Raw genomic sequence first — 14692 nt, 5'->3', positions numbered from 1 at the left:
TAGAGTTACAGATGAACCACCATGTGGGTGCTAGGACTGAACCCAGGTCCTCTGAAAGAGCAGCAAGTGCTCTTAACTGCTGAGCAATCTCTTCAGTCCCCACCGTTAAAATATTTAAAGACACTAAACACTGAGCCAATGAGATGTTTCAGCAACTTGAATTTGATCCCAAGTCCCACATAGTAGAAGGAAAGAACCAATTCCTAGAAATTGTCCTCTGATCTCCACATGCACATTGTGACAAGCACCTTTCTCAAATAAATAAAAATGTAATTAAAACAATAAGAACCAAAAACCTTAAAGATAAAATAAGAACAATAGTGGTAACAAATGCATCGGGGAAAGGAATAATTATTTCCACTACATAAAGACTACTTATAAATAAGAAAAGAGGGCAAAGAACATGAGCAGACCTAAAAAAAATAAGTGGGGGGAAAGAAGAGAACACAATGATTCAGCCTATTTTGGTAATCACAGCTTGGTAAATTAAATAATGAGATATTGGATGGGAGGTGTGGATACTAAGCCACAGGGGTCAGGTAAAGAGCAAGAGTCCTAAGAGTGTGACTATAGGGGACAAATTGTGCTATACATCTCAAAAAGATGGAAAAGGAACCTTCTGCACATATTAAACATGAAGAACAGTAGATGCTTGAGATATATTTACCCTGACTTGAACCTTACACAATGTATACATATATTAAGACATTATGCCAGGTGTGTAGTGCACACCTTTAATCCCACCACTGGAGAGGCAGAGGCAGGCAGATCTCTGTGAGTTCAAGGCCAGCCTGGTCTACAAAGTGAGATCCAGGACAGCCAGGGCTACACAGAGAAACCCTGTCTCAAAAACAAAAACAATAAGAATGGTGCATCTGAGTATTGTCTTCTAGGATCAAAGTGTTGCTTTGGTTATGGAGTCTCTTCACAGCACAGAACAGTGACTCACACAGTACGGATATTCTTTATGATCTAACTTGAGTTTTCCTTGATGGATTTTGGTCTTGTTTTACTTTGTGTATTAGTCAGGGTTCTATAGAACTTATAGAAAAATATATGTATATATAAAATTTACATGTATACACACACACACACACACACACACACACACACACACACATATATATATATATATATATATATATATATATATAGAGAGAGAGAGAGAGAGAGAGAATTTACTAGAACATTACTAGAATGGCTCACAGGCTGTGGCCAACTAGTCCAACAATGACTGTCTATAAACAGAAGGTCCAAGAATCCAGTAGTTGGTCAGTCCATGAGGCTGGATGTCTCAGTTGGTCTTTAGTCTGCACCAGAATCCCAAAGAAGTAGGCTCTAATGCTAGTGATGGGATCAAATTATAAGCTTCCTTATTCTGCCTTTTCATACGTTGCCAGCAGAAGATGTAGGTCAGATCAAAGATGGATCTTTCCATCTCAAAAGATCCAGATTAAAAGTGGGTCTTCCCACTTCAAATAATTTAAGAAAAAAAAAAAAAACAAACCCTCACAGGTGCACCCAGCCACTTGGGTTTTAGTTAATTTCAGAAGTAGTCAAATTGACAACCAAGAACCCATCACAAGAACAGCCATCAGAAGTCCACCCCTTATCAACCTGACATACAATCATAGCACCTTATGTTGTGACTAATTGCCAAATGACAACAATAATGAGGTCATTATTATGCCTAACATGATATAATTATCCATGTACAATTACAAACACATTATATATTTAATCAGGTCATAATTGTACCTAGCATCACATGACTATCCCTCACACAAAAGTAAATGCATTATAAATTTTAGAATATGTGGCAATGTTCTTGAGGGATATTCTTTTAGTATATCAAACTTAAATATGATAACCACTGACACCCTCTTAATTGATTTTGCATTATATGATAAAGAAAGAAAAGAAAACACAATTATCTGTACAAATATATTCTTAACAAAATATGACAGAAACACCCATGTCAATTAAGTCTTTGTTTCTGCAGCTGGTCATGAGGTTTTAGCTGGTATTTATAGAATGTATAGAAATACATTCCGTATTTCTTCCCCTCTCGTGAGCACTGTAGCAGGCTTAGCTCTCTTCCTGGAGTGACCCACACCTTCACTCCTGAGGGTCTTTGTCGTCCTGCCTGGATAGGCTGCTGTAGTTCCCCATTGATTTAGTCACAGGATTTGGGAGCACCAAGAGACGCCCTAAAGCAGCCATTCTCACCCATGGGTTGTGACACCTCTGGAGGTTTGAACGACCCTTCACAGAGGGCTGCATAGCAGATGTTTACATTATGATTCATACCAGTAGCAAAATTATAGTCATGAAATAGTAGTGAAATGATCTTATGGTTGGGGGTCACAACAATGTGAGGAACTATATTAAAGGGTCACAGTATTAGGAAGGTTGAGAACCACTGCCCTAAAGGATTTCTGCACTCTAGAGATAATCTTAGTTACCTCCACTGTGGAGAAGCAATCCAATTTCCTCTTGATAATCTGGGCCAATCACCCCTCCTAACACTGTTATTCTTTTATCTTAGCCTGTTGGTTTAAGGGCATTAGAAGTCCAAAGCGACCAGGGGCAAGTCTGAGCTTCCAGTTCAGCAGAATGTTTGTTGTGTTATTGTCCTGGCAGGAGTGCTCCCCTCTCCGGAACCAAAACTTCTGGGCCAGCAGATCTTAGGGTTGTGGGAACAGGAAGCAAAACCTTTCCTAGTGGGTCACTAGGGGTGATAATGAATAGAACCAGTCCCCTTCCCAGCCATTGGCTCCTGGCTAAGAGAGAAACCTTACCATATATGGGACACTGATTCAAAGCATACACTGCCTTCTGGAGAGCCCTGCCCCAGCCCTCCATGCTGCTGCCACTGGTCATCCTGGGGAATGGTACCCTATCTGGGGCCTTGTGTTGGTCTCTGCTGTTGGCAGATCTGGCACTCAGCCACAGTTGTAGGCAGGTCACCTGGAGAGTGGAAATCCATGTTGTCCAGCCCATGCACAAGCTCCATCTCTGCCACCATGTCCACGTTGTTCATGGGCCCACTGGGCAATGACAGGGATGTCTGGGGAAAGAGACTGACTGTCCACAGAATGGGTCATCCTATCTACTGATGATTAAACTCTTCCTCAGCTGAAGTCACCTTTTGATGAGAATTGATATGGGGCACAGTATCTTCACATCCTTTGCCCATATCCGTCCATATACTTCTTCCCCAGATGCCTTTCTTACCAATTTCTAGCCATGTTCTTTCCCATTGGCTACAGCCCATGAATCGGTGAACAATCACCATCTAGCCATTTCTCCTTCCAAGAAAAATGTAGAAACATGTGTGCCACCCGAAGTTCTGCCCACTGTGAGGATTTCCCTTGGCCAGCATCTTTCAAGGTTGTCCCAGGAAGGGGCTGTAATGCTACAGCCGTCCACTTCTGAGTGGTGCATGCATAGCATGCAGAACCATCAGTAAACCAGGCCTAGTCTTCTCTTTCTCCATCAACCTATCATAGGACACACCCCATGAGCCTGGGAGCAGAAGGCACCACAACAGGAGTAGAAACCACAGGCTTTTGGGCAACATCTCCATGTAACTTGCTTGTGCTTCCAGGACCTGCTTGTGCACAATCACATATATACCATTCCCATTTCATAATGGATTGCTGCTGTGCACAATCACATATATACCATTCCCATTTCATAATGGATTGCTGCTGTGCACAATCACATATATACTTCCCATTTCATAATGGATTGCTGTGTGTACATCCTATTTTATGACTTGGTGGGTCAGATAACATCCGGCTCATGAGGGGAAGCTCAGGTTGCATGGTAACTTGGTGGCCCATTGTCAAATGTTCCGATTCCACAAAGGGCCAATAGCAGGCCAAGAGCTAGCGCTCTCTCTCTCTCTCTCTCTCTCTCTCTCTCTCTCTCTCTCTCTCTCAAAGGGAGAATAATTTTCTGAGGAGGAAAATCCCGAAAGTCTTTCTGTGATTCACCCACAGGAGGCTGCCAAGCAGCATCCCTATCTGCCACTGACACCTCAAATACCACACGGTCTGCTGGATAATATGGTCCAAGTGGTAGAGCAGCCTGCACAACAGCCAGGACCTGTTGAAGAGCCTTCTCCTCTTCTAGGCCCACACAAACTAGCAGCTTTCCAACTCACTTGGTATGTGGGCCAGAGTGACACACCCCAGTGAGGGATGTGCTATCTCCAGAATCCAAGCAGGCCCACTAGACACTGGGCTGCTTTCTTGGTGGTGGGAGAGGCCAGGTGCAATAACTTATCCTTCACCTTAGAAGGAATCCCTGCATGCCCACACCAGGACTCCTAAGAATTTCCCCGAGGCAGAAGGCCCTTGAATTTTGGTTGATGTTTCCCCATCCTCTGATGTGCATACATGTTACAAATCCGAAGTGGTTGCTACCTCCTGCCCACTTGGTCCACACAGCATAGTGTTGTCAATACAGTGAACCAGTGTGATATTTTGTGGAAGAGGCAGATAATCAAGATCCCTCTAACTAAGTTATGACACGGGGCTGGACAGTTAATATATCCTTGAAGTAAAATGCTAAAGGTATACTGCAGGCCTTGCCATCTGAAAGCAAATGGCTTCTTGTGGACTTTATGGACAGGTACCAAGAAAAAGGCATTTTCTAGATCAATAGCTGCATACCATGTACCAGGAGATGTGTTGATCTGCTCAAGTAAGGACACCACATCTGGTACAGCAGCTACGACTGGAGTCACTGCTTGATTGAGTTTTGACAGTCACCTATCATTCTCCATGATCCATCTGCCTCCTGCACTGGCTAGATAGGAGCATTATGGTAGGAACCACCACCCCACACTAATTTTTATAGTTCTTCCAGGGATGTAATACTGGTTTTGATTCACTATTTTCCCTGGTGGAGGCAGCTTTAAAGGCTTCCATTTAGTCTTTCCAACCATAATAGCCCTCATTCCACAGGTCACAGGACCAATGTGGGAATTCTGCCAACTTCTAAATATATACATTCTGGGACTGGGAAAATAAATAACCACAAGATGAATTTGAGGACCCACTGTACCCACTATAAGTCAGGCTTCAGCCAAATCTCCATTAATCACCTGACATCCATAAGTCCCTAATTTAACTGGAGGGCCACAATGTTTCCTGGGGTCTCCCTGAACTAGTTCTATTTAGAACCAGTATCTAATAGACTTGAAAAACCTGGTTGTTTCCTTTCCCTGGTTACCCTTGTAAAAGGCTGCAGGTCCCTCTGGGGAAGAAGTGGGGGGAAGCCAACAACAAACTCCTAGGTATTTTTCCAAGTCCTCTGTCAGGGGAACTGGGCTGTCCGTTCACTCAAGGAGTTCTGGGTCTACAGGCTGGCTCAAATCTGGAAATTGGTTCAAAGGCTGAAATTCTCCTTTGCCAAGTCTAATTTAATCTTTTTTTTTTTTTTTTTCATTTGTTTGGGAGAATTTTCCTGCTTATACAGGTCAAACAAAAATTCAGTGTGTTTCTTACCTATTTCATGCCTGGAAACACTGTGATTGACTAGCCACTTCCGAAGGTCCATACAAGATATGCCACCATGAAAATCACTTTGCCTACACTTCATATTGCAATACAATCATCACCATGCCTTGGGGATTCAGGGCTGCCACCTGGCCCTGCTACTCCAGGGCCCAATTACTCTTATTGCATTTAATTCATGCTACTGAGCAGCAGCATCTCCAACCCTAAGGTCTGGCATAAGGAAAAGGGCAACAACAGAGCTCTTCAATGTGCTGGTGCCTCTTACTGTTTTGTGTCTTACAGGATTAGTGAAGGGCGTGTCTTCTGGGCCTTCCCCTTGTACAGGATTAGGTTTTACACAGCATACCCACAGTAGCATTGGAATCTCCCAGAGCCTTAAAATCCCCTTCATCATATCCCTGATAAGCCAAGGGATATCAGGCATCTCCAACTCCTTTTCAGTAGGCCATCTTTTGATGAATGCTTCAGCCAACCATTCACACAAGTTTTTGATATATTTTTTTCGGTGTGAGCTTCCATATTAAAGCTAGAATCTCCACTTGGATGGTGCATATCAATAAACTCAGATTGATCCAGTTTTACGTTCCTTCTACCATTTCCCACACCCTTAAAATCCATTCCCACATGTATTTCCCAGACTTCTGCTTGAATGCATTAGCAAGCTCATTAAGCTCTTCAGTAGTGTAGTGTGCTTACTCATGAACTACACTTTCTAGCTCCCCTCTAAGAGCCTGTTTAGCCTGTAGTCTGGTTCTAGGTATATTGGGGTGAACGCTGAAAGATCAGAGAAACAGAACAAGCCACAGCCAACCTCACCTTGCCAATTCCTCAGCTGATTTTGTTTCCACAGACTGGAAGCCTCTGTGTCCTCATTGGAATGGTTCTCAGCTGAATCGCTGCTAAACACCTAAAAGCTTAAAAAGCCCCTAGTTCCTGGTCTTCATGCCTTATATACTTTTCTGCTTTCTACAAACACTTCCTGGGATTAAAGGCATATGTCACCATGCCTGGCTGTTTTCAGTGTGGCTTTGAATTCACAGAGATCCAGATGGATCTCTGCCTCCAGAATGCTAGGATTAAAGGCATGTGCTACCAATGCCTAACCTCTATGTTTAATATAGTGGCTGTTCTGTTCTGACCCCCAGATAAGTTTATTGGGGTATACAATATATTGGGGACACAATATCACCAGAGATAGATAGATAGATAGACAGACAGACAGACACCATTTATGGAGTGGCTCACAGGCTATTGTCCAGCTAGTCCAACAATGGCTGTCTACCAATGGAAGGTCCAAGAATCCAGTCCACAAGGCTGGATGTGTCAGATGGTCTTCAGTATATGTCAGAATCCCAAAGAAGTATGCTCTAACACACTGGAGAGATGGACTTGTGGGCAAGCAGGAAAAGAGAGCAAGTTCCCTTCTTCTATGTTTTTACATGTCCTGCCAGCAGATGTGGGCCTGATTAAAGATGGTTCTTTCCATCTCAAAAGATCTAGATTATAAGAGGGTCTTCTCAATTCAAGTTATTTAATTAAGGGCCCCAGCCAGGAGGCCAGGGCAGCGGTGGAAGAGACAGCCAAGTGCCACCCCTGGCCTTGTGGCCCTGGGCAGCAGCAGGCACACTAACAAAGAACAAATAAGTGATGGAGAGATGAGAAAGACAGAAAAACAGAGCGGTGGCGTGTGTGCTATGGAGAGAGGCGGAATGGAGACCTGCTGACAGAGACAGGTGAGAGAGGGCTGAGATCTACTTGCTGGCATTGCCCAGGTGGGTCATCCTACAACAGCCTGGAGTTTGTGCACACATAGACTCAGCCCAGAACCGCCTCCAGCTGCACCATCACCCGGCTCTGGGGAGCAACAGAGGCCCGAGATGAGGGAAGGTTCACTTTCCGGGTTGAACCTTCTCAAAGGACCATGATGCTACCGGAGGCCATGTTAGTCTCGGTGGTCCATGCTGCTGCCCCGGCTTCAGTGAAACCTGAGATTCATGAGGACATGCAGTCTCTATCAGTGACAGTGATGCAGGCAGTGGTGTGGGTTAGGAAAGCTGGCCCAGGCTACTGCATGGCTCGCCTCAGTTGATGGCTTGTGGCAGAGAAAGACTCATCCTCCCAGGAGGCTGGCCACTAGGAATCTAATCATGCTCCAGTGAATATATGGACAACACAAGATGGACTTTTTTCTCTTGATGGGATAGGTTACAGGGAGGGCAGACATGGAAGACTGGGGGGTGAACACAATCAGGCTGGATGATGTTACTCCCAAATAATCAACAAAAATCATTTAAAAGTATTTAATTAAGAAAAAAATCGCACAGGTGTGCCTAGCCACTTGGATTTAGTTAATTCCAGATGTAGTCAAGCTGACAACCAAGAACAACCGTCACATTTTTGTCCATTATCTCCTCACCATGCCCCCTCTCCTTGCTTCTGCAATGGGAACGTGTGTTCTGTGGCACTGTAAGTTGGAAGTATGTGATCTGATTTTTGATTTCACAGTAAAGAGATTGCCTGAGTTCAGAAAAGATTTTGGACTTTGAAACTGTTTTGAGACTGTGAAAGACTATGGGGACCTTTGAAACTGGACTAAATACGTTTTGCATTAAGATGTGGCTACAAGCCTATGGGGGCCAGAGAGTAGAATGTGGTAGTTTGAATCAGAATGTCCCCTATTGGCTCATTTATTTGCATACTGGGTCCCCAGTTGATGAACTGTTTGGAAGGATTAGACCCCTTAGGAGTTGTGGCCTTGTTGGAAGTAGGTGTGGCCTTGCTGGGAGTAGGTGTGGCCTTGTTAGAATGGTAGGTGTGCTGCTGGGGTTGGGCTCTGACGTTTCAAAAGGCCATGTCTAGCCCAGAGTTCCTTCTGCCCACTGCTTGTGGTTCAGGATGTAAAGCTTTCAGCTACTGTTCCAGTGACATGCCTGTCTGTTTCCTGCCTTAATGATCACAGACTAACCCTCGGAAACTGAGCAAGCCCCACTTAAATGCTTCCTTTTATAAGCGTTGCCTTGGTCATGGCGTCTCTTCACAACAATAGAATAGTGACTGAGACAATGATCATGGATTGTTTTGAGGAACTGATCTACATAGATTCTGTTGAGAGATAGAGAGATTGAGAGAGAGAGGGAGGGAGGGAGAGAGAGAGAGAGAGAGAGAGAGGGAGGGAGGGAGAGAGAGAGATTGAGAGAGAGAGGGAGGGAGGGAGAGAGAGAGATTGAGAGAGAGAGGGAGGGAGGGAGAGAGAGAGATTGAGAGAGAGAGGGAGGGAGGGAGAGAGGAGGAGGAGGAGAAGGAGGAGAGGAGGAGTGAAGCAAAACACAACAAGCAAATACCAACAAAACTATTTTCATAAAAATTTCTCCAAGATAGGCCATGTATACGCATCCTTTAAATTTTAGGCCACTAAAAGCTTATTATCTCAGGAGGAGAGACTGAATTGTGTAAAAGATACTTTCCTCACTTCCCACATGCATGCCACAAGAAGTTGTAATTACTCACCGGAGAGCCTGGCACACACTGTCCATTGGCGTCATAGGAATAACCTATTGGCAAGTAAACAGAGTGGAGAGGTAATGACGGATTTAAAGGAGGTTCTTAATCTTGTTGTGTGTGCTGTAAACCTGCCATTTAACTGTTGTGAGGTTAAAATTCAGCAGCATTAATTACATCCCCAGTGTTAGTGGTTTTCATGACCACATATTTGCAGTTTGTTTGGCAGGGCTAGGGCTCAAACACAGAGCCTCTTGCATGCTAGACGCTCACTCGCTCACTTGCTCGCTCTACCACTCCATTTCCAGTAAGTACTCAACACTTTTTAAGTACTTCAAATAGAAACGCCCCATTCCTGCTCATTTCTAGCCCTTAGTCACCACCTGCTGCTTCTCACTTCTGTGGATGTTCCTGTTCTAGATTCTTCCCCTAAAGGGAACCAAGCAACCTTTGTCCTTTTGTGTCTGGCTGGTTTTCTTAGTGCCTGTGTACTCGAGGTTTATTAACATGGGTGGTACCAGGTACCAAACTCATGATTGTTTATGACCAAATCATAGTTCTTGTATTTATGGACTACTTTAGAATGTCTATTCATCTGTTGATGAGTTTTGGACTATTTCTACCTTGGAGCAGATGCTGCAATGAATATTCATAAACACCTGTTTTAGTCTCTTTTTCCACTTAGGAGGACATCCAGGAGGGGATTACTGGGTAATTTAAAAGAAGGCTTTATTTTACTATTTTGTGTGTGTGTGCGCGCGCGCGCGTGTGCGTGCGCATGCATGTACATGTACACTCGTGTGTGGAAGCCAGGGGACAGCCTGGATGTCACTCCTTAGGGCACGCTACCCACATTTTTCTTTTCTTCACTTAGTTTTTTGTTTCTTTTTCAGACAAGGTCTCTTATCAGCCTGGAACTTTAAGCATACAAGACATGGTTGAATGGAACTAGAAAATATCATCCTGAGTGAGGTAACCCAGACTCAGAAGGACAAACATGGTATGTACCCACTCATAAGTGGATACTAGATATAAAGCAAAGGGTAATCAGGCAACAACCCAGGGCTCCATAGAAGCTAACTAATAGGGAAGACCCAAAGAGGGATGCATGGACTGCCTTGGGATGGGAAATAGATGAGATCTCCATGAGTAAACTGGGGATTGGGGGTGGGCAATGGAGGGTAGGGGATGGGGGATGAGAACATAAGGGAATAGAATGGTTGAGCTGGAACAGGGATGGAGAGGGAGAGCAATGAAAGAGTTACCATGATAGAAGGAGATATCATGGGGATAGAGAGAAACCCAGTGCTAGGAAAGTTGCCAGGAATCACCAAGGATGACCCCAGCCTGAGCTACTAGCAATAGTGGAGAGGGTGCCTGAACTGAACTGGCTTGCCCCAGAGATCAGACTGGTGAATACCCTAAACTGTCATCACAGAACTTTTCTCCAATGACTGATGGAAGCAGATGCAGAGATCCACAGCCAATCACTAGACAGAGCTCCAGGAGTCCAGTCAAAGAGAGAGAAGTGGGATTCTATGAGCAAGTGCTTCAGGATCATGATGGGGAAACATGAAGGGACGACCAAACCAAACTAGAGGGAACTCAGGAAAGTTGGATCAATGGCTGTGGAGCCTGCTGGGGACTGGACTAGGACCTCTGCATGGAGAGACAGTTGTGTAGCTTGATCTGCTTGGGAGGCCCCCTGGCGGTAGGATCAGAATCCATCTCTAGTGCATGAGCAGGCTTTGTAGAGCCCACTCTCTATGATGGGACACCTCTAGCAGCCTTGAGGCAGGGGGAAGGGCTTAGACTTGCCTCTACTGGATGTGCCTTCCTTCCCATGGGAGGCCTTGCCTTCTTGTGGGAGGGAGTGGATGATAGGTTGGGAGGGGGAGGCTGGGCGGGTGGGAGGACGGAAGAGGGGGAACTTTGAATGATGTGTAAAATGAATGAAAAATTTTCTTAAAAAAAAGACATGGTTGTTAACTGTAGTTGATTGATATACTATACAATAGACTCAAAAACTTACTCTTTCTCAATGAAAAATTTCTATTCTTTTACTACTATCCATCTGATTTTATATTAAAATGGCTAAGCATATTATTTTTCTTCAAGATATTGGGGACCCCTTGAAGTCAGGGACTAAATCTTGTAAATCTGGTCTTCTTAAAGTATGAAACAATGGATTGTATCTACAAGTTGCTAAATAAATGTGTTTCTGTTAGATTATAATCTAATCACATTATTTCTTCCTTCTCTTTCCCCTCCAGATATTCCTATATAACCTCCCTATTTTCCATCAAATCCACGGCCTCTTTTTTCACTAGTTGCTATTATATGCATATATGTATTTGTACATACATATATATTCCTAAATGTAACCTGTTGAATTCATACAATGTTACTTGTATGTATGTTTTGTTTGTTTGTTTATTTTTGGTTTTTCGAGACAGGGTTCCTCTGTGTAGCTTTGCGCCTTTCCTGGAACTCGCTTTGGAGACCAGGCTGGCCTCAAACTCACAGAGATCCCCCTGCCTCTGCCTCCCGAGTTCTGGGATTAAAGGTATGTGCCACCACCGCCCAGCTGTATATATGTTTTTAATGCTATTTGGCACCGGACAACCCACTGGTGTGCTCTTTCCTGGGGAAGACCACTTTTCCCACCCCCAGCTTGGTTAATAAAGGATTGTGAGACTAGAAGGTAAATATCATTTCAGAGGCTTTGCAGATTTAGTTATAGTTGAAAGCAGCCGGCCAGGCAGACTCTCAGACTCAGGGAGTGTGGGGAAAGTGCACATACCGTAGGTCTTCCCATTGATAGAGCATTTACTGAAGATCATCACATTCTCAGTCAGAGTTCCTGTCTTGTCAGAGAACACGTATTTAACTTGGCCGAGTTCTTCATTGAGAGTGGTAGTGCGGGCCTGTGCCGGGGTGTTCCTTGGTGCATAATACATCTGTCGATCCCAGTTGATATAGTAACTGTTTCCCAGTCTTATTATTTCAACACTAAGGAGAAGGCAAGAAAAGAAGGGTCTTGGGTCTGGCTTGGGCTTTCCTCTAACAAGGCCACACCTACTCCAACAAGGCCACACTTCCTAATCCTACTAAGCATTCAAATTTATGAGCCTATAGGGGTCATTCTTATTTAAACTACCATACCTATTTTCCAATCTCTCTCTTTTTTAAAATGGGAAAGTGTATTCTGAGTTCTGCATAGCTGATTTGAGAGTAAATGTTTAGAACCCACCTCATTGGTAAGGAAAGGCTGCCTGGTTAGTTAAGCAATACCAAGTTTGTGTGTCTTTTTACTAATTGTTTGATGTGTTTGCCTGTCACTTACAGGTTACTTAAGGGCACAGACTATTATCCTTTTATATAAATCACATACTATCTAGCACAGTGTTGTAGAGGTGAAAGACATTTACGCAGTTTTTAGATACTCCTCTGAGTGTTTTATCCACCAAGACTGTGGGAAGAAAAGTGATTAAGAATACAGAGTGAGCGAGGAATGGTAGAGCATGCCCGAAATCCCAGTACTGAGGCCGAGGCAGGAGGATGTGAAGTTTGAAGTCAGCTGGGGCAACACAGCAAGCTCTAGTCTTTAACAGGAGAAGACAGTTCGTTCTTTCTGAAAGCTCATACTCTAGCTGGTTATTGCATCAGGAGTTTACGGTCATCCCCTCCCCTGGACACGACAATCCAAGATGCCCACCTGACATAGAGGGAAATGGGAACCATGGTGTTGAGGACTATGAAGTAGGACCAGAAAACCAGGGCAGAACTTGTAGCCGATGAAGCGATATAACGCTGCCATGGGACAAATGCCTGGAAGAAGTAGCCTTTGTTGCTCTCCCAAATACCGTGTCCAATAGACAGCAGAAGGCACATTGCACCCAAAGCCAGGAAGATCTGTGGAGAAAGCAATACAAAATGCAAAACATGGAATAAATGAACATCCATCTCGGGACTGTGCTTCTTCATCCCACCTCCTGGAGTCTTAGCTCTACCGAAGTGTGTTTCCTTGGAGACAGGGAGACACTAGAGGAGCAGAGGGCAGAGAAGGAAGCCCTGCAGGGGTCTTCCATGGGAGCTTGAAGGTAGGCTGGCGCGCTAACAACTGGAACACAGTAAGTCTGACTGCCAGGAATCATGCCAACTCTTTTACATGTTGCTTAATATTGATGACAACGTCTGACAGAGGAGGGACTTGATATTCAGAGTGGGAGAATGTTCTACCACAGGTCACTCAGGTACGGAACAGGTTCAAAACAGTGCCAGAGTCCAAGTTCTGAACCGCTCCAGTAGTGATGTGGGGGAGGGGGCTGTCACTTGAACACACTGAATCGTGTGGCTTTGGCAGCAGCTGGAGAGAGCGAGAGGAAGGAAGATGGAGGTCACGTGAGCAGTTCAGACTCTGGTCAGGTTGGAAGGCCGACCTGGGTCCACTGAACCTACAGCCCGTCAAGGGCGGTGACTAGAAAGAAAGTCTTGGCGTGCTGGTGACTGATGCCGACTTGATTCCTTCGGGCTCATATTCAGGAGGGTTGCAGCTGCGGGGATGGGCAGGACTCCCACTGGCAGTGTTACTGAAACCTCCATATCACCTTATAGTAGAGCTTTTTCATGCTGGGCGGTGGTGGCGCACGCCTTTAATTCCAGCATTTGGGAGGAAGAGCCAGGCAGATCTCTGTGAGTTCGAGGCCAGCCTGGTCTCTAAAGCGAGTTCTAGGAAAGGAGCTAAGCTACACTGAGAAACCCTGTCTTAAAAAAAAAAAAAATTCCTTTTTTATGGTGTCCTTGCTATTTTTTTTATTTTTTGTTTTATTTTCATTTTCATGATGATAGCCACTCTGGGGTGAAATGGGATCTCAGGGTAGCTCCCATCCCCTAATATAATTTGATTTACATTTCCATGATGGTCAAAGACACATATAAATACCTCTTTACACTTCACTTTTTAATTTTTATTTTACATATGTTTCAGCTGTTTTGCTTCCAGGTATGTATGTATACTATGTACATGTCTTGTTCAACAGAACAATTGTCCATAACTTCACTCCAAGGGGGTCAGATGACCCCCTTGGAGTGAAGTTATGGACAATTGTGAGCTGCCAAGTGGGTGCTGGGAATTGAACCTGGGTCCTCTGGAAGAGCAGCCAGTACTCTTAGCCACTAAGCCATCTCCTTCAGCTTCCAAACTTTGCATTTATATTGCTCTATTTATCCGGTTGTTGGATTAGAGACTGCAAGTAACTTCCGGACAGACTATGGGAGTCGTTGACATGATTCTGCTGCTGCTGCTGCTGTTGCTGCTGAGGTGGTCACATGCTGCTCTGATTCCTGACTCCTCCCCGAAAACTGAGAATCTTCTCTTTCTCCTGTTTCTCTTTCTCCTTTCCCTCCTTTCCTCTTCCATATTTCTCCTCCTCCTTTCCTATACCCCCTTCCTTTTGAGACATGGTCTTGCTATGCAGCTCTGCTGGCCTGGAATTCACTGTAAGCTCCAGGCAGTTCTCAACTCACGATCCCTGGCTACAGCCTTTTTAATTTCTTCACATATGGTTGATATGCAACCACTCAATACTAAATTTATTTCTTTATACACGTTAAAATGTTCATGCATGTATATGCTGTATGCTGACATATTTCCCTCCCAT

At 44.4% G+C, this 14692-nt stretch overlaps 1 protein-coding gene across 1 annotated transcript in view; it reads right to left on the bottom strand.

Moving 5' to 3' along the window:
- LOC118577872 (phospholipid-transporting ATPase FetA-like) overlaps positions 1–14692 on the bottom strand; it is an 80731-nt gene that overhangs the window by 19399 nt on the left and 46640 nt on the right. Inside the window, exons 12-14 of the mRNA XM_036178540.1 lie at positions 12748–12944; positions 11833–12041; positions 9039–9082 (exon numbers count right to left, since the gene is read on the bottom strand). Coding sequence (XP_036034433.1) covers positions 9039–9082; positions 11833–12041; positions 12748–12944 — 450 coding nt within the window. The remainder of the gene's footprint in view (positions 1–9038; positions 9083–11832; positions 12042–12747; positions 12945–14692) is intronic.

The sequence above is a fragment of the Onychomys torridus genome, chromosome 2, assembly GCF_903995425.1.
Source record: "Onychomys torridus chromosome 2, mOncTor1.1, whole genome shotgun sequence".
NCBI classification, from domain to species: Eukaryota; Metazoa; Chordata; class Mammalia; order Rodentia; family Cricetidae; genus Onychomys; species Onychomys torridus.
The sequence above is the reverse complement of the archived record's forward strand: the minus strand, read 5'-3'. Positions and strand labels throughout refer to the sequence as shown.